This window comes from Lithobates pipiens, unplaced genomic scaffold (genome assembly GCF_037356315.1).
Source record: "Lithobates pipiens isolate NorthernLeopardFrog02 unplaced genomic scaffold, aLitPip1_a1.2 Scaffold_18, whole genome shotgun sequence".
Lineage (NCBI taxonomy): Eukaryota > Metazoa > Chordata > Amphibia > Anura > Ranidae > Lithobates > Lithobates pipiens.
Window position 1 is genome coordinate 400,602,871 of NW_027507758.1, and position 22,298 is coordinate 400,625,168.

General features: G+C 44.0%; 1 protein-coding gene across 3 annotated transcripts in view; it reads left to right on the plus strand.

Annotated features, from left to right (window-relative positions):
• Positions 1-415: 415 nt before the first annotated feature.
• LAMP3 (lysosomal associated membrane protein 3) overlaps positions 416-22,298 on the plus strand; it is a 70,922-nt gene continuing 49,039 nt past the window's right edge. Inside the window, exons 1-3 of one of the 3 annotated variants that reach the window (XM_077487893.1) lie at positions 416-527; positions 673-875; positions 21,237-21,625. In XM_077487893.1, coding sequence (XP_077344019.1) covers positions 833-875; positions 21,237-21,625 — 432 coding nt within the window. In that variant the 5' untranslated portion in view covers positions 416-527; positions 673-832. Of the gene's footprint in view, positions 528-672; positions 876-4,511; positions 4,534-21,236; positions 21,626-22,298 lie in introns of those variants that run through there. The other 2 variants (XM_077487892.1, XM_077487894.1) reach the window with 2 other exon arrangements.

Here is a 22,298-nt window from a genome sequence, read left to right on the forward strand (position 1 = left end):
GATCGTAACTATATATAAAGCTGGCTATACACTAGTAGATTTTTGAACGAAAGATTGTATAAAGATTCTTTGTACATTCGATGACTAGACAAATGTCGTTCAAAAGTACATCAAATTTCATTTGCTTTTAACATTCCATTTTGGAGTGATTGTAATTCCCGAAAAAAAATGACATATGTTAGAAATGAATTTGTGTCTAGTCATCAAATGTCGATTTGATCCCACAAATGATTAGAAGATTGACCAAACATTTTTAAAATTAAAAATTTTGAAGAAAATTCTACTAGTGTAGAGCCAGCTTAAAGTGTTAGATCACCTTTACAAAAAGAATGTAAAAGCAGCGCTTACAGGAAGGACCAGATCGATTCTGATTGGTCAGTGCTGTCACTGTAACTGGCGCTGACCAATCAGAATCAATCTGGTCCATGCCGAAAGTGCTGATGGAAAAGAGGAAGAGGAGCTGGGATTTCTAATCCCCTGACCGCTGGACTGGCTGCAGGAGTGTTGACAGCTCGACGACCCCAGAGGTAAATACAGTGGGGATCGGGGGGTGGTGGGGAAAGTGTCTGGTGTTAGTTCACCTTTACATTCTTTCTGTAAAGATGAACTAACCCTTTAAGAGTGAATTTAAATTTTAAATTGTTTGAGTTTTTATTTTCTGTTCAAAATAAGGCTGAAAGAAAAATATAGAGACGCAACGGAACAATGTAAAATGAAACCAACAGTAAAAACTTCATTTCCTTGAAGTCACGTGCAGCACAGAGTCTCCAACTTCCTTCTACTTGCAGAGAACAGATCTGTCTCCAGTGTGAGAAGCTGCTGATACTGAGCCATGTGTCGCCTGACAATGATCTGGGGGGTCCTGCTCCTGGCAGGTGAGTACTCATTGATTCCAATTCCTCTACTACTGGCTTTGCAGTAAGTTTGTAATTGAACGTATACTATTTATTGTCTATTGTACAGTTGTTTTTTTTAGATTGAGGGCATTGTGGTTTCTGCTTTTTTTAGAAAGTGGCTGCTGGACTGTGTACTCATTTGTTACCAAAGGAATGTAATGCTCATGTTAGGTCCTAACTAAATATGAGATTGAACTGATAAACGATTTGAGTTTTTATTTTCTCATTAAACACTCCAAGAAAACGGCAGACTTCGAACCAATTCACACTATGTGTGGTGAAAGACGTTTTACTGCATGGTAACAATTGTTTCCTATGTGTCCCATTCACACTGCAATGCAGCCTAGCACTGTGCTGCAGTGTGCTATGATTAAATGAAGACATGCTGCATTTTATCGCGGCGCACCAGCCCTTAGCGCACTGCAATGTCAGACAGCGCAGCGTGCCGCCTGACATTGCAATGAATAAAGTATACATTTTGTACACTTCAAATAAGGCTGGTACAAAACAAAAAAAAAGGGATGGTGCGGTGCGGTGCATTGAATCGTGCACCATACTGCCTCCTAGCCAGCCAGCAACACAGTGGCCAGAGCGTTGAATCGCTCTGGCTGCTCTGCAATACACGTGTAGATTCGCACTAAATGTAGAATGATGTAAAATGAAACTACCAATATGTGACGAACGCGGGTGTCAGATCCCTGCCCTCCTCGCTAACTGGCGACAAAGGACCGGCCAACCTCACACCACGCTGTCACTTACGTAACAATGTCACACTCAGCTGCGCCCAGCACAAAGATTTTCCATTTGCGGGACCACAATGTAGGTGCGGGCAGCCTGAGAGCGATAGTCACTGGGCTAATTTGCTTGCTTGTGACAACAGTATATCAACGCAATCCTGTAACTTTCCTATTTAGGACAGAGTAGCAATTCCACTTAAAAGGAGAAGATGTAGATATGAGATGTAGATATGAGTACATACCTAAATGCATTAAGATGAAAAAACCTTCTGACTTTACAAGTCCTTTAATGCATAGAATGCATTAAGGTGAAAAATCTTGAGGCTTTACATACACTATAAGCTGGCCATACGCAGAATTTTTTTTAGCTAGTACCTGATGAATCTGTTGAAATGTACTCACGTCCAAAAATTATCAGCTGAACAATCAGATGCAGCCTCTGTTCAGGTATTTTAACAGCTGGCTTTCAAAATACAATAGCCGCAACAAGCGATTCATCCATCTGCACTGTTTAGCATGGATAGAGGAATCTGTTTTTGTGATGGGACAGCACATGGAAGGTATGTAAGTGCTCCATAGCCTCTCTGATTTAAAGGAACCTGTTATAGCAATGTATGAGTTTTCTCTAAGCTGCTGATGTATTTTTTCTGAAGATAAATTAGATAATGAATTTGTATCTACTGCTATTCGTGTAACATGGAATTAGATTTTTATATTACATCTTTTACATATTACGCGGCATGCCATGGTGAAAGACAGATGTGGCTACATTGTTCTAAATATTGGGTGTGTCTTAAAGGGACATGGTTAAATATGGTCTGAGGAATTTTGCAGGACACAATGGCCACATATTCCGTAGTCCTTGTACCCAAAAATGTTAATGTACCATAAGCAAGAGGTTCACAGACACACATAAAATACACATTAAATAGCCAGAAACTACTTAGCAGTCATAAACACTTTGGCCAGGAGTATGTAATGTACAGCACTATGTAATGTGAAACACAATGTACACAGTGCAACAGTGTGTGTGTGACATAGTGCTCATATATTGCTGGTAAGCAAGAGAAAAAATTCCCAGCATCTGTGGTCAGTGGGAGGAAAAAATTACTGGTATCAGTGGTCAGAAGGAGATAAAACTGTCCGGCATTGAAGGTAACAGGGAGGAAAAATGTCTGGCATCAGTGGTCAGGGGGAAATAGACACTGCCCAGTGTTGGTGATCAGGGAATTGAAAAAAATTCAGAAGGCAAATTGCTCTGCGTCAGTGGCCTGCAGTAAAAAAATGATCAGCATTGGTGGTCAGTTGGAGGCAAAATTGCCTCCCAATGTCCCCCAATGTAGATCCGTCATGAATCAAGATGGTTCCACGGTCTGCCTGCCCTGCTGTGTGACATTTCCTTAATAGCTATGGGATGGATCCCCCGGCGAAATCACCTGGTGGCACCGCCCCCCTATGACATCGGGGCCGCCCAACAAGCTTCGGTCATTGATGTCACCAGGGTGTCACCAGGGTGGCCCACTCCATAGCTATTTAAGACCACAGGTGCCTTTGTAGTGAGCGAAACTTTTTTTTTCAGTTTTTTTTAATTGGCAGCTGAATGTAAATAAAAGAATTGGCAGCTAAAAAAAAATTGTGAAAAAAACAGCATGGATTCCCCCCATACCTTTGGGTCTGGTATGGATTTGGTGTGGAACCCCACACCATAATTTTACTAGGCCACATGCCCTCAAAATGGGGGGGGGGCACGCCCCTCTAAATCCATACCAGACCCGAAGGGGGACTCCATGCTGTTTTATATTATATTATTATATTTTTTTTGCCAGCAATTATTTTTTTTTTACATTCAGCTGTCAGGCCCAACCCACTCCTTAGCATACAGTGTTTTTAAAGGGAACACAAAAAAAGACCCAAAACGCATTAAAAATGCATGCAAAAACACATAAAAAATGTGGGTTTAAAAACGCACCGCAAAATGTGCCTAAAAAATGCATCAACTGCAACCGCATAGATGTGAACCTAGACTTATGGTCAGAGGCAGGAAAAATTGGTGGTCAGCAAGAGGAATAAATGTCCCACGGTGGTAATCAGTGGGATGAAAAACAATGCCTGGCATCAGTGGCCAGCAGAAGGAAAAATACCCCAGTGGGGGGAAAAGGGGGTCATTGATGCTCAGTAATGGTAAAGGTAGCCATTGGTGCTCACTGAGAGGAGAAGAGGACAGTGATGTTTAGTGGTGGGGAACAAGGGGGCAATGTTTTTTGATAGTGAAGGAGGGGGGCACTGTGTTTAGTGTGGGGGGGGGCATCAGTGCTTTGTGGGGCAGTACGGAGACATGTCCGTGTCAGTGAGGCATATAAGGGATTGTGTTAAAATCCTGAGACTATTAGGCGGTATGGTTCCATTCATTGTTAAATTTGTACAATAAAAATTCACAATAATAATAATTATTATATTTTAATAAACACAAAGCACGTGCTTGCTTCATGTTGCCTTTATATTTACAATGCTGTAATTACAAAGGTTGGCTGTATCACATGTCTATGGAACTAACCTTCAAACTAGATAATTGTTACTGCTCTGGTCATGCGATCAGTGGAGTACTATTCTGTGTGTCATTATATGGTATACCATTATCTTTGTGTAGCTTATTTTCTACCGTGATCTGGCTGTATAAGTGACATTGTCTCATCCACACGTGACAGGGGAACTTGTAAAACTATATTTCCTCATATGGATACTTCCTTATTTTGCTATCTTTCTTCACATTTAATGGAAGTAGAAGCAGGACTCGGAATGTTCTTTCACAATATGAGACGCGATTACATCCTAAAAAAAAAACAATCACTGGTTACTCCCTCAAATAGGCTAAAGATTACTAAAAAGTAATACATGATTTGGTATGTACAGAGCTTTCACATACAATATATTTTTTTGTCACTGTCGCTTTTTATTGCTGTCTGAACTTTCAGGCACTTGTTGCCACCAACTTTCAGACATTCTACCAATATCAAGATCTTGCGGGCAACAGTTCTAAGAACATAGTTCAATCGGAAAAAAAAATGTGTGCTTGTCTGTATTCAGACAGACATTACCAAATCTTGCCTGTTAAACTTTTGTCCAGTTTGTTAAAAAAATAAAATGCTAATAGAGGATCCTAACGTATTCAAAGCTGTTATTATTTTGATGCGTTTAAAACTCTCTTAATAAATATACGAGGTGCTGCAGATTGGACTTTCTTTGTTCTTTATATACCGGAGATTTGGTGATTTCAGTTGTCTGCTTTGCACCTGAAGGATTGTGTTACATGGGTGTGTGTTGTCCTGACCAGCCTGTACATCCCTACATTTACAGTATACAGTGCATCCGGAAAGTATTGACAGTGCTTCACTTTTTCCACATTTTGTTATGTTACAGACTTATTCCAAAATGGATTAAATTCATTATTTTACTCAAAGTTCTACAAACAATCCCCATATTGACAACATGAAAGAAGTTTGTTTGAAATCTTTGCAAATGTATTAATGGCTTCCGTACCGCCCCCTGTACATTTACAGCAGCAGTACCTGTACGTGATTTTGTGCACGCGGTCCGGGGGGTGCGCGCACATTGTGTCATTGGACACAACAGGAGCTAATCGGTGGGTCCGGCGGCTGCTTTCATATCCCTCTGTGCTGGGTGCCTTAGGTGGACACTACCTCTGTGCCATTACTTGGCTTTTCAGCTTGGGCACTACCCAATGGGGCTCCTCTATGTGACCCATGGAGGTGCTTTTTGGAAATTGGGATGGTAAGCGTGTGCAACTATATTGTGTGATTTTCATGCTTTTTAAGACCCTGTATCACTCCAGTTCCCCTCTCCATCTGCAGCATCCAGTTCAAATGTTTATTGGATATATATGTTCCTGGGAGACTGTCACCATCCGGTATAATACCATTTTTACATGGCTAGCCTGCAGATTCACCCAAAGAGTATATGCAGCAAGCTGAATAGAGAGCTAAGCTGAATCACGGATCTCTCTTTTCCTTCAGTGTAACACTGCCCCACACAGTTAGTAAGCAACTCCCCAGGGAACGTTTAAACCTTTGATCGCCCCTGGGGTTAACCCCTTCCCTGCCAGTGGCATTTATACAGTTATCAGTGCATTTTTATAGCATTGATCACTATTGGCATGACTGGTCCCAAAAAATGTGAATTAGTGTCAGATTTGTCCACCGCAATGTTGCAGTCCTGCTAAAAATCACAGATGGCCGCCATTACCAGTAATAAATAAATAAAATTCCCTAAAACTTTCCCTTAGTTTGTAGACACTATAACTTTTGCGCAAACTAATCAATATACGCTTATTGAGATTTTTTTTACCAAAGATATGTAGAAGAATACATATTGACCTAAGTTGATAAAGAAATGTTTTTTTACATTTTGTTTTGGATATGTATTATAGCAAAAAGTAAAAAATATTGTTTTTTTTTTCAAAATTGTCTGTTTTTTTCTTGTTTATAGCTCAAAAATAAAAAGTGCAGAGGTAATTGAATAGCACCAAAAGAAAGCTCTATTGGTGGGGAAAAAAAGAACATAAATTTTATTTGGGTATAGCGTTGCCCGATCGCGCAACTGTCAGTTACACAATGCCGTACCGCAAAACTGATCTTTTTTAATTTATTTTACGGTCCCATTGGCATGTGACCTAAAAAAACAGCCCATTAGCGCTTGAAAGGCACTGCAAAAGTGCTGCTAAAACACTGCTAAAGCACTGCAAAAATGACCGGCACTGCAGTGTGAAAAGGGGTCTAACAGTGCAAGTCAGAGCACAAACCAAGCCATGAAGTCCAAGGAATTGTCTGTAGACTACCGAGACAAGTTTGTTTTAAGGCACAGATCTGTGGAAGGGTAAAGAAAAATTTCTGCAGCATTGAAGGTGCCAACGAACACATTGGCCTCCATCATTCATAAATGGAGGAAGTTTGGAACCACCAGGATTCTTCCTAGAGCAGGCTGCCTGGCCAAACTGAACGAAAGGGGGAAAAGGGCCTTAGTCAGATCCAGATTCTGATGGTCACTCTGGCAGAGCTCCAGTGTTTCTCTGTGGAGAGAGGAGAACCTTCCAGGAGAACAACCATCTCTGCAGTACTCCACCAATCAGGCTTATATGGTATAATATCCAGATGGAAGCCGCTCCTCCTGACAGCCTGCCTGATTAGGTGCCTTTTGGCAAAGTCCAGACAAAGGACTCTCAGACCATGAGAAACAAAATTCTCTGATCGGACGAAACAAAGATTGAACTCTTTGGCCTGAATGGCAAGTGTCATGTCTGGAGGAAACCAGGCACTGCTCGTCACCTGGCCAATACCATCCTTACAGTGAAGCATGGTGGTGGCATCATGCTGTGGGGATGTTTTTCAGTGGCAGGAACTGGGAGAGTAGTCAGGATTAAGGGGAAAGGTGAATGCAGCAATGTACAGAGACACCCTTGATGAAAACCTGTTTCAGAGTGCTCTGGACCTCAGACTTGGAACTGATTGAACATCTCTGGAGAGATCTGAGCACCGACGCCCCCCATCCAACCTGATGGAACTTGAGATGTCCTGCCAATAAGAATGACATAAACTGCCCAAAGATAGGTGTGCCAAGCTTGTAGCATCATACTCAAAAAGACTTGAGGTTGTAGTTGGTGCCAAAGGTGCTTCAACAAAGTATTGAGCAAAGGCTGTGAATACTTATGTACATGGGATTTTCTTTTCCATTTTTTTTATTTTCAATACATTTGCAAAGATTTCAAACAAACTTCTTTCATGTTGTCATTATGGGATATTGTTTGTAGAATTTTGAGGAAAATAGTAGATTTAATCCATTTTGGAATAAGGATATAACATAGGTGAAAAAAGTAAAGCGATGTGAATACTTTCCGGATGCACTATATATATATATATATATATATATATATATATATATATATATATATATATATATACACAGTGCCTTGCGAAAGTATTCGGCCCCCTTGAACTTTTCAACCTTTTGCCACATTTCAGGCTTCAAACATAAATATATAACATTTTAATTTTTTGTGAAGAATCACCAACAAGTGGGACACAATTGTGAAGTGGAACGAAATCTATTGGATAATTTAAACTTTTTTAGCAAATAAAAAACTGAAAAGTGGTGCGTGCAAAATTATTTGGCCCCTTTACTTTCAGTGCAGCAAACTCACTCCAGAAGTTCAGCGAGTATCTCTGACTGATCCAATGTTGTCCTAAATGACTGATGGTGATAAATAGAATCCACCTGTGTGTAATCAAGTCTCTGTATAAATGCACCTGCTCTGTGATAGTCTCAGGGTTCTGTTGAAAGCGCAGAGAGCATCATGAAGACCAAGGAACACACCAGGCAGGTCCGCAATACTGTTGTTATGATGTCATAACTGATCACATGTGCAGGGCCATGGCAGCTGTAGCTCTAACAGAGGCTAAGATGGCAGGTTTCTTGGCTGTCAAGGATAGGAGGCTTTAGTTCAGCCCCTAATTGGTTAGTGGGGCCACCTTTCACAATAAATGAATAACATCAAAGCTACAAAGGGGTAGCTTGTCAAAATTTACATATACTGTAACTTGAGCTGTCTAAACCTCTAACTTACTGCTGATCAGTCTGATATTCCGTTTTCTCTGAAGACAGTTGCTCTGCTAATGCATTTTTAATCATATCTTCTGTTTGAATTTCTTAGACATATGTAAAAGTGGTATTTAAAGAGAAGTATGGGGTTTTGGTTTTTGTAGATTTATACTTACTTAGGTGGATACCTCTGTCCCCTGCTGGCTTTAACACTGAGAACCGAGTGATCAAACACTTCAGATCGTTCGGTTCTCACAGCTTCCTGAGCAGAGAGCTGCTGACTGTCTGTCACCGCTCTGCTCTGCCCCTCCTCACACATTAGAGTACCGGGCTGTGGATGGGGCAGGAGCAGGCAGCTCAGGATCTCTGCAGCTTGCTGAGATGCTAAAATGGGTGTCAGTCCAGTTATGTGTGTGGATCCCGACCCCAGTGTCGCAGTCTTGCCCAAGCCTGGACAGTATTTGTGACATCAGCAGACAGTGGGCTTCGGCCCACTGTCTGCTGCAAATGGGTCACAGGAGTGCAGACCAAACTACACTCCTGTGATCCACAGGAGAAGTACAGCCAAACGAGCTTTGGCTGTACTTTTCCTTTAAACCCAAAAGCAAATATTTATTATATTGCAGCTTACCAATTCTTGGATGGGATTCCTGCATTTGTTTTCTTTTTAGGCTTTCTTTTCTTTATTTTTACCTGGTGATCCTGCCAGTAGGTTTGTTGGTTTTCAACAGAACAAGCTTTCCCTTTTATTCATGTAAAACCTTTATCCCAAAAGAAAAAGGAAATTGTTCTATAACTGGTTGTGTAACTGTAGTGTGAACTGGAGTTTGGCTTCAGTTTGCTAATGTATCTAAATTTGCTAATACATCTAACATTCCCCTCCCCTAGACAGACAATGCTGTCATTCAAAGGCACTCCCATGCTCATTCATCCAGAGTGGGGTCACTCTAATACAGGAGGTGTGTTACTGGTCATATCAAAGAAGTACATAAGCTATTTGTTGATCGTAATCAGACATTCTTTGCCTCATGGACTTCATGAGAGCATTTGTAAATGGTGTGTTTTTTGTGCCTGAAAGAACCTAGTATATGAATGTGATTTAGGGACCTTAGATTGTAAGCTTCTTGAGGGTAGGGACTGATGTGAATGTACAATGTATATGTAAAGTGCTGCATAAATTGGCGGCGCTATATAAGTAACTTAAATAATAATATTTCATTAAAACAACAAATAGCTTGCTTATTTGTGTATCTCAAACTCAGTGACTGATAGAGTGAGATCATGACAAGCATGAAAAGCTCCTAAATTGTTTCAATATCTTTTTAAGATTATGATCTTAGATCAACCGAGCTAAGATTTCTAGATACATAGCTCCATAATGTTCCAGCCTGGGTTGCCATATGTTTAAGGTTGTCTTTCTGGACTCGGTGTGTATGACAATAATTTTTTTAAACTTCATAAATGAGTTGACTTTCTGCATAATTGTTTAATTTGATAAGGTGGTTGTTTCTCAACTTAGCTGCTTGAGTATGTGGGTCTGGGTAGCCATGCTATGTTTGAACCAGCCTGTGATCCGTGAATATCTCTCCTGGGGTTTGTTACCTTCCAGTAAGATTGTAGGAACTCAAATCAAGGTTTTAGACAGAATTGTGGAGAGAAGTCTGCTAATTTTATTCCAGAGAGCATAAACCACGCTGCGAATCCATCAGCAAGCAATCCCTTAAACACAATTAGGGGGGAGACATTTATATTTGCTGAACCCTGTTGTAGACCATGTAGGCACTCTTAAAAATCTTAAAAAAGTAACTTTTTAAGAACCTTCTATTAGAGATGCCACTTGCTTTGGTTAGAGTCTTGCAGTTATCTATTTGAAGGTCCACATTTGCAGTGTTAATTATTTTGCTTCTGCATATGCAGGGTATTCTGTTGGGCTCATTTGATTTATCAATAACCATAAATGGATCAAATAACATCATTTAAAAAGTAAAGGTAAAATGTTTCAAGAGTGAGTTTATACAAGTCACATAAAAGGTGGGGGGGTATATTACCTAAAGGATGTAAAAAAAATGTAATGGGCTGTATTGTTCATTTGATGAATTTATTGGGAGAAACTAAAAAAAACACTATTTTTCCTCCTTCTGACAAATGGTGGATTGTCATGGCTGAAAAACCACCACAGAAAATCATTCTCATTAATGCCAGGTGGAAAGTCTGGGCTGGAGTAAAGATCGATTAGCGGCTCTAGGGTTGTCTGAGAAATGCAGTCTCTGGAAGAAGAGAGGGAGTATACAGACTTAGTTCTAGAAGATCTGTCACTGCTTTCCTCATGAAAGTATCTTTATAGGTCCCAAAACATGATCATTTTTGGTTTTCAATCATTATTACCTATGGCAGTTCCATTTGTTGTTTAGTAACTGCAGCACCTTCCATCTAGAAGAGTTTAATAGCTGTTAGGAATGCACTGAGCTATAGGGGACACAGGTCTGACTAAGGTGGCCCATAAGGATGCTTGTTCTCCAGTATTGGTATGTGAGATGGAGGATAATTAAGAGGCTATGTAAACATTTGTGCAATAATGTCAAACTGTGATTCCTCTCCACCCTTCCTATCGTTCTTTCTGACCTTTCATTTGCACATGTTTTTGCTATCCCTTATTATATATTTGTTCTGATTTTAACGCTCACGTTTTTATTTCGAATGGCCCTGACAATTGGTTACTTAGATTAATATTATTATTATTTACGATTTATATAGCGCCAACAGTTTACGCAGGCTTTACAATGTAAAGGGGTACAGCACAATTACAGTGCAATACAGAAGGGACAGGGGGTGGTGGTACAAAAGGTAACATATGCAGGTAATGATTTGATGGGGTTGTTAGGTGGGTGTGGGATATGCTTCCCTGAATAAGTGAGTTTTCAGGGATCTCCTAAAGGTGGACAGGTTAGGGGCTGATCTCATATACGGGGGCAGGGAATTCCAGAGGATGGGAGAGGCTCTGGAGTCCTGAAGACAAGCATGAGAGGAGGTAACAGAGAGCTAGAGAGCAGGAAGTCCTGGGAGGAGTGGAGGGGACGATTTGGCCGATATCTGCAGATGAGGTTGGTGATGTAGCTGGGGGTGATGTTGTGTATGGCCTTGTATGTTGTGGTTAGCATTTTGAATTGTAGCGGTGGGGTAGGGGAAGCCAGTGAAGGGAATGGCAGAGAGGGGCAGCAGTCACAGATCGATTAGTGAGGTGTATTATTCTAGCAGCAGCATTCATAATAGACTGAGGGGGGGGGGGGGGATAGCCTGCGTAAGGGTCGGCCATTAAGGAGAGAGTTGCAGTAGTCAAGGTGGGAAATAATCAAGGAGTGAATAAGTTACTTTGTGGTGACATTAGTCAGGAAGGGTTGAATTCTGGAGATGTTGCAGGGGTTAAGGCAGCAGGATGTAGTCAGTGATTGGATGTGGGGGCTGAAGGAGAGGTCAGAGTCCAGGATGACAACCAGCACCTTGGCATGTGTGGACGGACCAATGGTTGTGCTGTTGATCTTAATGGTAAAGTCATGGGGGGGGGGGGAACCAGGAAGAAGGAAATATTATAAGTTCAGTTTTAGAAAGATTGAGTTTGAGAAAGTGGTGTGACATCCATACTGAGATGCCATTCAGTAAGTTTGACATCCGTGAGGAGATCAAGGGGGTGAATTGAGGAGTGGAGAGATAGATCTGGGTGTCATTGGCATAGAGGTGGTATTGGAAGCCATGCGAGGTTATCAACTGGCCCAGGGAAGAGGTATAGAGCAAGAATAGGGGATCCAAGGACAGAGCCTTGGGGTACCCCAATAGAGAGAGGAAGAGGAGTAGAGGAGAGAGAGTTGTAAGTGACACTGAAAATATGCTCTGAGATAGGTAGGAGGAGAACCAGGATAAAGCAGAATCACCGAGACCAACGAAGTGTAGTTTGCTGAGGAGGAGCAGGTGGTCAACTGTGTTGAAGGCAGCAGAGAGGTCTAAGAGTATGAGTATGGAGTAATGGCCATTGGTTTTAGCAGTTAGTAGGTCTTTGGTGAGTTATAGTAGGGCAGTTTCAGTAGAATGTTGTGGACGGAAGCCGGACTGTTGAGGGTCGAGAAGGTTGTTGTCCATGAGGTAGCGACTCATTCGGTCATGGACAAGATGTTTGATGAGCTTGGAGGCAAATAGGAGCAGGGAGATGGGTCTTAAGTTATTCAAACAGGTGGGGTCTAGTGAGGGTTTTTTAAGTATGGAGGTAACCAGTGCATGTTTGAGCAGGGAACGAAAGGTAGCGGAGGAGAGGGAGAGGTTGAAGATGTGGGTTAGGGAGTTTAGGATAGAGTGGGAAGATGGTTGCAGTAATTGTGAGGGGACAGGGTCCAGGGGACAGGTGATGAGGTGGGCCCTGGAGAATTTAGAGTATTAAGTGTGGTATTGGGTAGGGGAGGAAGTTGAATGCTGGGTATCTCCTTGCGAATGGTGTCGATTTTGCTTTTAAATTGGTTGGCAATCTATTGAGCAGTAAGCAAGTTGGTCGGTGGGGCAGTGGGGGGTGAAGTAAGGAATTAAGAGTAGAAAGGAGTTGATGAGGTTTGGATGAGAGGGTTTTGATGAGAGTGTTGTAGTAGGTTTGTTTAGCAGTGTGGAGGCAGGAGTTGTATTTGAGAAGGGCAGATTTGTAGAGGGTAAAGTCTTGCAGGGACTTACTCGCTCAAGAGCATGGCTGCATCTCTTGAGACTTCTGGTGTCATCTGTTTGCCAGGGTTGTGGCAGATGGGACCTGGTTCTGCGTGTAGAAAGAGGAGCAAGTACATCTAGGGAGGATGACAGCATGTTGTTGTAGATGGAAGTGGTTAGGTCTGGGCAGGACAAGGGTGCGATTTTTTTTTTTAAAGGCCATCAGTAGCAGAATGAAGAAGGGAAGGGTTAAGGTTGCGAAGGTTTCTGCGGGTAGTGGTTTGTGGGTTGGCAGCATGGGAGGTAGGAGACATGGAGAGTGTAAAACAGATAAGGCTGTGATCAGAGAGAGGAAAGGGAGTGTTGGGAGAATACAAAGTCGAGAGTATTGTGTTTTTGGTTATTGTGTTAGGTTAAAAGAGGAGGTTATGTTAAGCAGTTGAGAAGTGGTTGCAGTATTAACATTGATTGGAATGTTAAAGTCACCTAGGATGAGGACAGGTACTTCAGAGGAGAGAATGTAGGGTAGCCATGCAGAGAAGTCATCTAGAAAGTGTGACACTGGTCCAGGAGGCCGATAAATGACTGCAACCCTCAGACAAGCTGGAGAAAAAAGACTAATTCAGTGGACTTTGAAAGAGCAGGGGGAAAGAGAGGGAGGTGTGGGAAGAACCGGGAAGGTGCATTGTGGGGAGAGGAGAAGTCAGACACCACCTCCTTTTCATCCACTGGGTCTGGTGGAGTGAGTCCAGAGGAGGCCATTGTGGCACAGGGCAGCTGGAGAGGTAGTGTCAAATTCCTGGAGCCAAGTTTAGGCAATAGCAAATTGATTAAGGGATTTGGCAAGGAAAAGGCCATTGACAGAAGCTAGTTTGTTGACAACCGAGCGGGCATTCCAGAGGGCACATGAAAGAGGGGGGCTGACTTGTGGAATCAGGGGAATTGGGGTGAGAAGGTGGGAGTTACAACTACTATTGGAGGAGGTAGACAGCGAGTTTTGGGGGTGGGAATTGTCTGTGGGAGGGCTGGGGTTTGGTGCGATGTCCCCAGACATTAGAAGTAGTAGGAGGAGGTTGAGGGTGGTAAGATGGGAGTGGGATTTATAGGAGGGCAGTGTAGTGGAAGTGGTGGTACTGTGTGGGCTTAGAATGATCAGGAGGTGATAAGTGCAGTAATATTGAGTGGGCAGAAGTGAAGGAGATATGTACAGGTTGGGGGCTGGAAAGGGGGGATAAAGACATGAGAGTTTGAGGAGAGAGGATGTTATAGCAAAGATTGGTGTAAGCATGTTGGAGGGTGGGGAGATGGGAATAGAAGGAAGGCTGAGGAAAGTTAGAGGATGAAGGGGAATTTTGTGTAAAATAGGTGTTGAACACTAATGTCTGTACTTACTTTTTTGTAGCCGTGCCTAATGGCGCGTACACACGACAGGCTAGGTTCGACGGTCTTCCTGACAGACTTTCGGCAGAGTTCCGACGGACTTTCTGAACGGATTTGGCCACACACAAGCACACCAAAGTCTGATGGATTAGAACGTGATGACGTACCACTGGACTAGAATAAGGAAGTTCATAGCCAGTAGCCAAAAGCTGCCATAGCGTCGGTTTTCATCCATCGGATTAGCATACAGACGAATTTGAAACATGTTTTATTTCTAGGTCCGTCTGACTTTTGGGGAAAAAAAGTCCGCTGGAGCCCATACACGAACGTAATACCCCACGGATTCATTCCGTCAGACCTGGTCCGTCGAATAGTCTGGTCATGTGTACGTGGCATTAGTCAAAGTGCCCCTGTACAAGTGCCAAACACTTGTTGCCAGAGGGACACTTTGCGCAAGGAGTGGCCAGCTCAAACCTTCACCAGCCATCCCAAGAAATTAACTACATTTATACAGAGATGGTGTGGGGGGAAGATTCACAATTATTCAATTAGGAGCTGATAAAACCAGGCTTGTGGGTGGGTGGGGTTTACAACTGGCCTGGACAGAGTGCAATGCAAGAGGGGGCAACAGGATAAGGTTAAATGTTTGATCTTGTCCAAGGCAGCTTAATACAAAATAAGTGTCACTTTCAAAAATAAACAAACAAGCAAGTATAGATAGCAGATTCAAATTCTTAGTAAGGCAGAATTATGCCGCGTACACACGACCGGACTTTTTGACCATCTAGGTTAGACGGAATGAATCCGTTGGATATTACGATCGTGTATGGGCTCCAGCTGATTTTTTTTCCCCAAAAGTGCAACTGACCTAGAAATAAAACATGTTTCAAATCTTTCTGATGGACTCGAGTCGGAAAAATCCATTCGTCTGTATGCTAGTCCGACAGTGGTCGATAGTAGGCTATCGACTACTGGCTATGAACTTTCTTATTACATTTATATAGCACAGTTTATGCAGTGTTTTACAATGTATGGGGGGGACAACACAATTACAGTAAAATTCAATACAAAAGGTACAGGAGGGCCCTGCTCATAGAGCTTACGTTCTAAAGGGGGGGGGGGGGGTGTTGGTAAGGTAATAGCTGCAGAGAATGATTTGATGGGGGGGGGGGGGCACGGGGACAGTTGTTAAGTGGGTGTGGGATAGACTTCCCTCAATAAATGAGTTTTCAGGGATCTTCTAAAGGTGGACTGGGTAAGGGCCGATTGAACAGACTGGGGCAGGGAGTTCCATTGGATGAGAGAGGCTCTGGAGAAGTCTTGAAGGCAAACATGGGAGGAAGTAACAAGTGAGCTAGAAAGCAGGAGGTCCTGGGAGTTGTGGAGGGGACGATTTGGGCAATATCTGCAGATGAGGTTGGTGACGTAGATGGGGGCGATGTTGTAGATGGCTTTGTATGTTATGGTTAGCATCTTGAATTTTATACAGTGGGGTAGGGGGAGCCAGTGACTGAAGGGGGATAGCCTGCTTAAGGGCAGGCCATTAAGGAGAGAGCTGCAGTAGTCAAGGCGGGAAATAATCAAGGAGTGAACGAGTTGCTTTGTGGTGTCATTAGTCAGGAAGGGTCAAATTCTGGAGATATTGCGGAGGTGAAGATGGCAGGATTTAGCCAGTGATTGGATATGGGGGCTGAAGGAGAGGTCAGAGTCAAGGATTACACTCACTCAGGATCCTGGCATATGTGGAGGGACCAATGGTTGTGTGTCAGGTCACCTTGAGGCGAGGTGACAGGTGCACACCGTAGGATCAGGAGTGCACCACAAGGTTGTGGACCCTACAGCTCACTGCTGCAGACAAGGGACAGATCCCACTGGGGTTAGAGCGTAAGATTCCCTGGGGCGTGGAGTCTAAGAGCCAGCAGGTGTTCACCAGCGCCTCTGGTGGTGAGGATGGACTTGGCTGCAACTGGCTCCAGGTCGCGACCCCCAGGGTCCTCCAGCTCACACCCACAGTAGGCAACAGGAGGATAGGGATGGTGAGGGACAAAGCCAAGGTCGGGCCACAAGCAGACAAGAATAGTCTGGGACACGCCAAAAGGTCAGGATCAAAGGCAAACAGGCATAGTCAAAACACGCCAAAGTCGGTAACGGAAAACAGTAGCAGAGCACACGGCAGGAAACAGGAAGCTAACACACAAAGGAATACACAATGGTTGATCAGCCCTGATGGCCTGCAGTGCACAGGTTAATATAGGGCTCCCTGATAGGGCCTGGGGTGGAGCCATGCTTAGAGGAGAGGTTATAAAAACCACCAGGTGGAAGTGGCTGGCCTCTAGTCTGAAGACATGAGGGGAGGTAAGCAAACACAGGAAGATCACTGCATAACCATGACAGTACCCTCCCTCTTACGAGGCCTCCCCCTCCCCCGCCTGGGTCCAGGCTTAAAGGGAAACTCCAGATGGAACCTCCTTAACAGACAGGGAGCAAAGACCTCAGATGCAGTGATCCAAGACCTCTCCTCAGGACCCAACCCTTTCCAAGGTACGAGGTAATGAAGAATGCCGTTACGGAGTCTGGAATCCAAAACTTGACTAACCTCGTATTTTAGATTATCCTCAGAGTCCAAAACAGAGGTAGGGAGAGGACGAGAGGACTTGAGGACAAAAGGCTGTTTAGGAATGGGTAAGGGCATGAGAAGATCAGGAGTCTGAACAGGGACCCCCACACCCTTAAAGATGAGCTGGGCATCCATAACAGGACCACCAGACTGGGCAGAGGTCAGTGGATCCCTGAGGTCATGTTGGTTAGAAAGTGACATGTCACAAGAGTCATGCTGGGTAGCTGCAACACAAACAGAATGCAGAGAACCCTGAGAAAAAGATTGAAAACCCCTCCTGACCGAATGAGGTATTCTATCCAAAGGATGGATTGAGCCTCTTAAACGGGTTTGAACGGACATAGTAGCAGTAGGGTGAGGCCAGGTCACCGAAGGTGCTAAACAAGAAGCAAGAAGCTCATTGGGCATGGGCTGGACTGGCATAACTGGTGCAGAGGTCGACTGAATATTATTGTCAGGTGTAGCGACCATCTCAATCGCATCACAGGGCATAGCAACTGTGGAACTTGCAGACAAGTTAGTCTGGCTGTGCATCCAAGGGAAATTAGGGACAGGCAAAGGTAAATGGTTATGCGAACTGGAGTGAATGATCGACTCAGGTTCATAGGTGGGCCCCTCATCAAGAGTACCACATGACCTAGAGAGTGCATCAGTCCGACTATTGCAGGACGCATCCCAGAGATCGCTATATACAGCGGGAAGAGCAGAAGATACTGGGATGGTGGTAACAGGAAATTTCTCCTTTGGGGTACCCTTGAGTAGGCAGGAAGAGGAACAGGAGGAACCCCAAGCCAGGACCTGACCGGCAGACCAGTCAACGTGTGGAGAATGGAGTCGTAACTAAGGAAGACCTAATATGATAGGAGATGAAGCCTTAGGTAAGACAAGGAAGGATATCCACTCATGGTGGAGTGTCCCTACTGACATCTTAACAGGAAGAGTCTGGAAGCAGATAGGGCCCCCTGGGAGAACAGTGCCATCAATCACCAAGACCACCAAGGGCGTTGTAAGGGGCAAAAGGGTAAGTCTCATGGAGGATGCAGTTTCCCAATCCATGAAATTGGCAGCAGCTCCGGAATCCAGATGTGCTGAGACCGAACGAGAGGAAGCACCGACATGAAGCAACACGGAAAGGAGAAGACGAGAAGGTGAAGGTGATATTTCAGGGTCTAATACTCCACCTTCCAGAAGTATTGGCCCTGAGCGTTTTTCCGGACGAAGAGAACAAGTATCACGGAAATCACCTTTGGCCCCACAATAGAGGCATAGGCCCAGAGTTCTGCGCCTAGCACGTTCTTCGGGAGATAACTTTGTCCGGCCCAACTGCATAGGTTCCTTAAGCAGGCAGGGGGTGCTCCTTGGATCGAAGAGAAGGGACTGGGGGCTCAGGCTGCCTAAAGAACGGGGAGTGCTGGCGTCTTTTTTCCAGGGCCCTCTCCTGAAAGCAAATATCGATCTGGTTACACAAGGTGATGACACTGTCCAGATCAGCAGGAAGGGATCTTCCTGCTAATTCATCCTTCACTCTATCAGAGAGGCCATGTAAAAAGGTTGCAACTAGGGCCTCATTATTCCAGCTCAATTTAGCTGTGAGGATACGGAACTGAAGAGCATACTGTCCCACAAACACAGACTCTTGACGGAGACGTAAAAGAGCGCTAGCCGCTGAGGAGACACGACCCGGTTCCTCGAAGATATTCCAAAAAAGTTTCAAGAAATCAGACAGGATAGAAACCACTGGATCATTCAGTTCCCACAGAGGGGCGGCCCAGGCTAACGCCTCGCCAGACAGGAGGGATATGATATATGCGACTTTTGCCCGATCGGACAGGAAGTTTTGGGGCAGAAGTTCAAAATGAATTGTGCACTGGCTAAGGAACCCCCTGCAAGCCTTGGAGTCCCCAGAGAAACGGACTGGAGCTGGTAGTTGTAATGAATGTGTGGCTGCGACTGATGCGATAGGTGCAGCGGCAGATAGCAGTTGAGGTTGTTGAACCGGGGGTCCTAATGAGGCCTGAACCTGTTCAAAAGGGGATGCCAAATCCTGAAGGAATCGCATCACCTGGGTCTGATGCGATTCTTGGGTCTCAAGTCTGTGAACTAAGCTCTGCAATGGATCATCTGCAGGAAGCGGCACGTCAGCCGGGTCCATGGCTGATCAAACTGTCAGGTCACCTTGAGGCGAGGTGACAGGTGCACACCGTAGGATCAGGAGTGCACCGCAAGGTTGTGGACCCTACAGCTGACTGCTGCAGACGGGGGACAGATCCCACTGGGGTTAGAGCGTAAGATTCCCTGGGGCGCGGAGTCTAAGAGCCAGCAGGTGTTCACCAGCGCCTCTGGTGGTGAGGATGGACTTGGCTGCAACTGGCTCCAGGTCGCGACGCCCAGGGTCCCCCAGCTCACACCCACAGTAGGCAACAGGAGGATAGGGATGGTGAGGGTCAAAGCCAAGGTCGGGGCCACAAGCAGACAAGAATAGTCAGGGACACGCCAAAAGGTCAGGATCACAGGCAAACAGGGATAGTCAAAACACGCCAAAGTCGGTAACGGAAAACAGTAACAGAGCACACAGAAGGAAACAAGAAGCTAACACACAAAGGAATACACAATGGTTGATCAGCACTGATGGCCTGCAGTGCACAGGTTAATATAGGGCTCCCTGATAGGGCCTGGGGTGGAGCCATGCTTAGAGGAGAAGTTATAAAAACCACCAGGTGGAAGTGGCTGGCCTCTAGTCTGAAGACATGAGGGGAGGTAAGCAAACACAGGAAGATCACTGCATAACCATGACAGTGTGTTGTTGATATTAATGGTGAAGTCACGGGGGGAACGTGAAGGAGGAAATATAACAAGCTCAGTTTTAGAAAGATTGAGTTTGAGGAAGTGGTGTGACATCCATACTGATATGTCATTCAGTAAGTTTGAGATCTGTGAGGAGATCGAGGGGGTGAGTTGAGGAGTGGAGAGATAGATCTGGGTGTTGTCGGCATAGAGGTGGTATTGGAAACCATGGGTGGTTATCAACTGGCCCAGGGAAGAGGTATAGAGTGAGAATAAGAGGGGCCCAAGGACGGAACCTTGGGCTACCCCAACAGAAAGATGAAGGGGAGCGGAGGAGATGGAGTTGTAAGTGACACTGAAAGTGCGCTGAGATAGGTAGGGGGAAAACCAGGATAAAGCAGAATCACGGAGGCCAAGGGAGTGTAATTTGCTGAGGAGGAGCAGGTGGTCAACCGTGTCAAAGGCAGCAGGGAGGTCTAAAAGTATGCGTATGGAGTAGTGCCCATTGGTTTTAGCAGTTAGTAGGTCATTGGTGAGTTTTAGTAGGGCAGTATCAGTAGAATGTTGTGGGCGGAAGCCAGACTGTAGAGGGTCGAGAAGGTTGTTGTCCATGAGGTATTTTAGTCAGGTCGTACGTCATCACGTTCAAATCCGTCGGACTTTGGTGTGCTTGTATGTGGCCAAGTCCGTTCATTCGGAAAGTCCTTCGGAACTACGCCAAAAGTCCGTCGGGAAGACCGTCGGACCTAATCCGTCGAAAAGTCCGGTCACGTGTACGCAGCATAAGAGTTCAGTTAGGCAATTTAGTCCAGTGTATAAAAGAAGAGTGCAGTCTATGCAGTTACCAGAGGGTATGAAGAGTCAGGTAGGAAATCGCAGACAGGTAGAGCGACTTTGTGTTGCAGGTAAGGGCTATGCAGTTACCAGAGGGTATGAGGAGTCAGGTGTGAAATTGCAGACAGGTAGAGCGACTTACTTACTTAGATGCACTGTTGCATGAATTAACTGGACATAACATTTTAACATTTGCATAAACAGTTAATAAACAAAAAAGACTATATCACATTTACAATATAATAAGGGGTGGGGTCGAGGGGCCCCATAGTTCCTTGTAATAATGCATAATTTGAAGGCTATATCACATCTAAAATGTAATAAGGGGTGGGGCAGAGGAGTCCCAGAGTTATTTGTAATAATGTATCATTTGTTACTTATAATAAGATATCTGATGCTGAAACTTTATGAGCTCAGCCTGCAACACAGGAACTAGAAGTGCTAAGAAAGAATACATACAGCATAATTTCCACCTCCTTTCATTTGAAATCAAACAAATTATATGTATTCATAATGTACAGAATTGTTGGTGAGCCCATAAGGGTTGGGTATCATTTAATTACATGAGACCTGCCTTTACAAGATGTTGACGTCATATTTTTCCTCTCATTTCTTTTTTAAATTTTGCCTGACTTTTTATATGATATTATTTGTGTCTACATGTTTAATATTTAACATTATCTTTCTTGTTTTCTTTTTTAGGAATATTCATGGTTGACATATATGCACAACAATCCATAATTGTTCAGTCAGCAACTTCTAAGGCACCAGAATCGTCCAGCAGCACAATAAATAAAAAAAAATCGTCTTCTACAGCACACACGTCTTCCAGTACAACACACTCAACACCACATGCAACCTCAAACACAACACACACATCTTCAAATACGACCTCACATGCATCCACCAATACCACAACACATCCAACAACAGCACATACTACGTCGCCAATTCTACCAACAAAGCCTTCACCACCAAAAAGCAAAGAGTACAAAGTGACAAATGGTAGCATGACATGTATAATTGCAGACATGGGTCTCGCATTTGAACTGGATAATTCAACAGCAGTAATGCAAAACAAAGATGCAAAGGTATGCCATGTCTTTATAAAGCTGCACTATCTGACCAGTTTTCCTTCATCTCTAGCAAAAGTCCAGCTTATGTTAAAAGATAATATATTTATAAGTAAAACTATTTTTTATTTTTTTTTTAAAACGTGTTCCAATGGTCAACATAAGCAGACTATAATGCTTATTTTGTTTAGGGAATATTCGAATGCCTCGCACACACGATCGGACTTTCCGACAACAAAACCATAGATATTTGTTAGAAGAATGTTGGCTCCAACTTGTCTTGCATACACACGGTCACACAAATGTTATAAGATGTACAACGAGCCAAGAAAAAGGAAGTTCACTAACCAGTGCAGCTCCTTCTGCTTGATTTCGAGCACATGTGAACTTTTGTCCGTCGGACTTGTGTACACACAATCGGAAATTCCGGCAACAAAGTTCTGTTGGCGGAAAATTTGAGAACTTGTTAGCCAACATTTGTTGGCGGAAAGTCCGACGACAAATCTTCGATGGAGCATACACACGGTCGGACTTTCAGCCAACAAGCTCACATCCAACATTTGTTGTGGGAAAATCCGATCGTGTGTACGGGGCTTTGTACAGAACATTATTTGCCTTACATGATGTCAGTGCTGCTTTCTTTTGATTCCCCTGGCTGAGTAGAGCCATGTAGTCCATTCATTCATAGCAT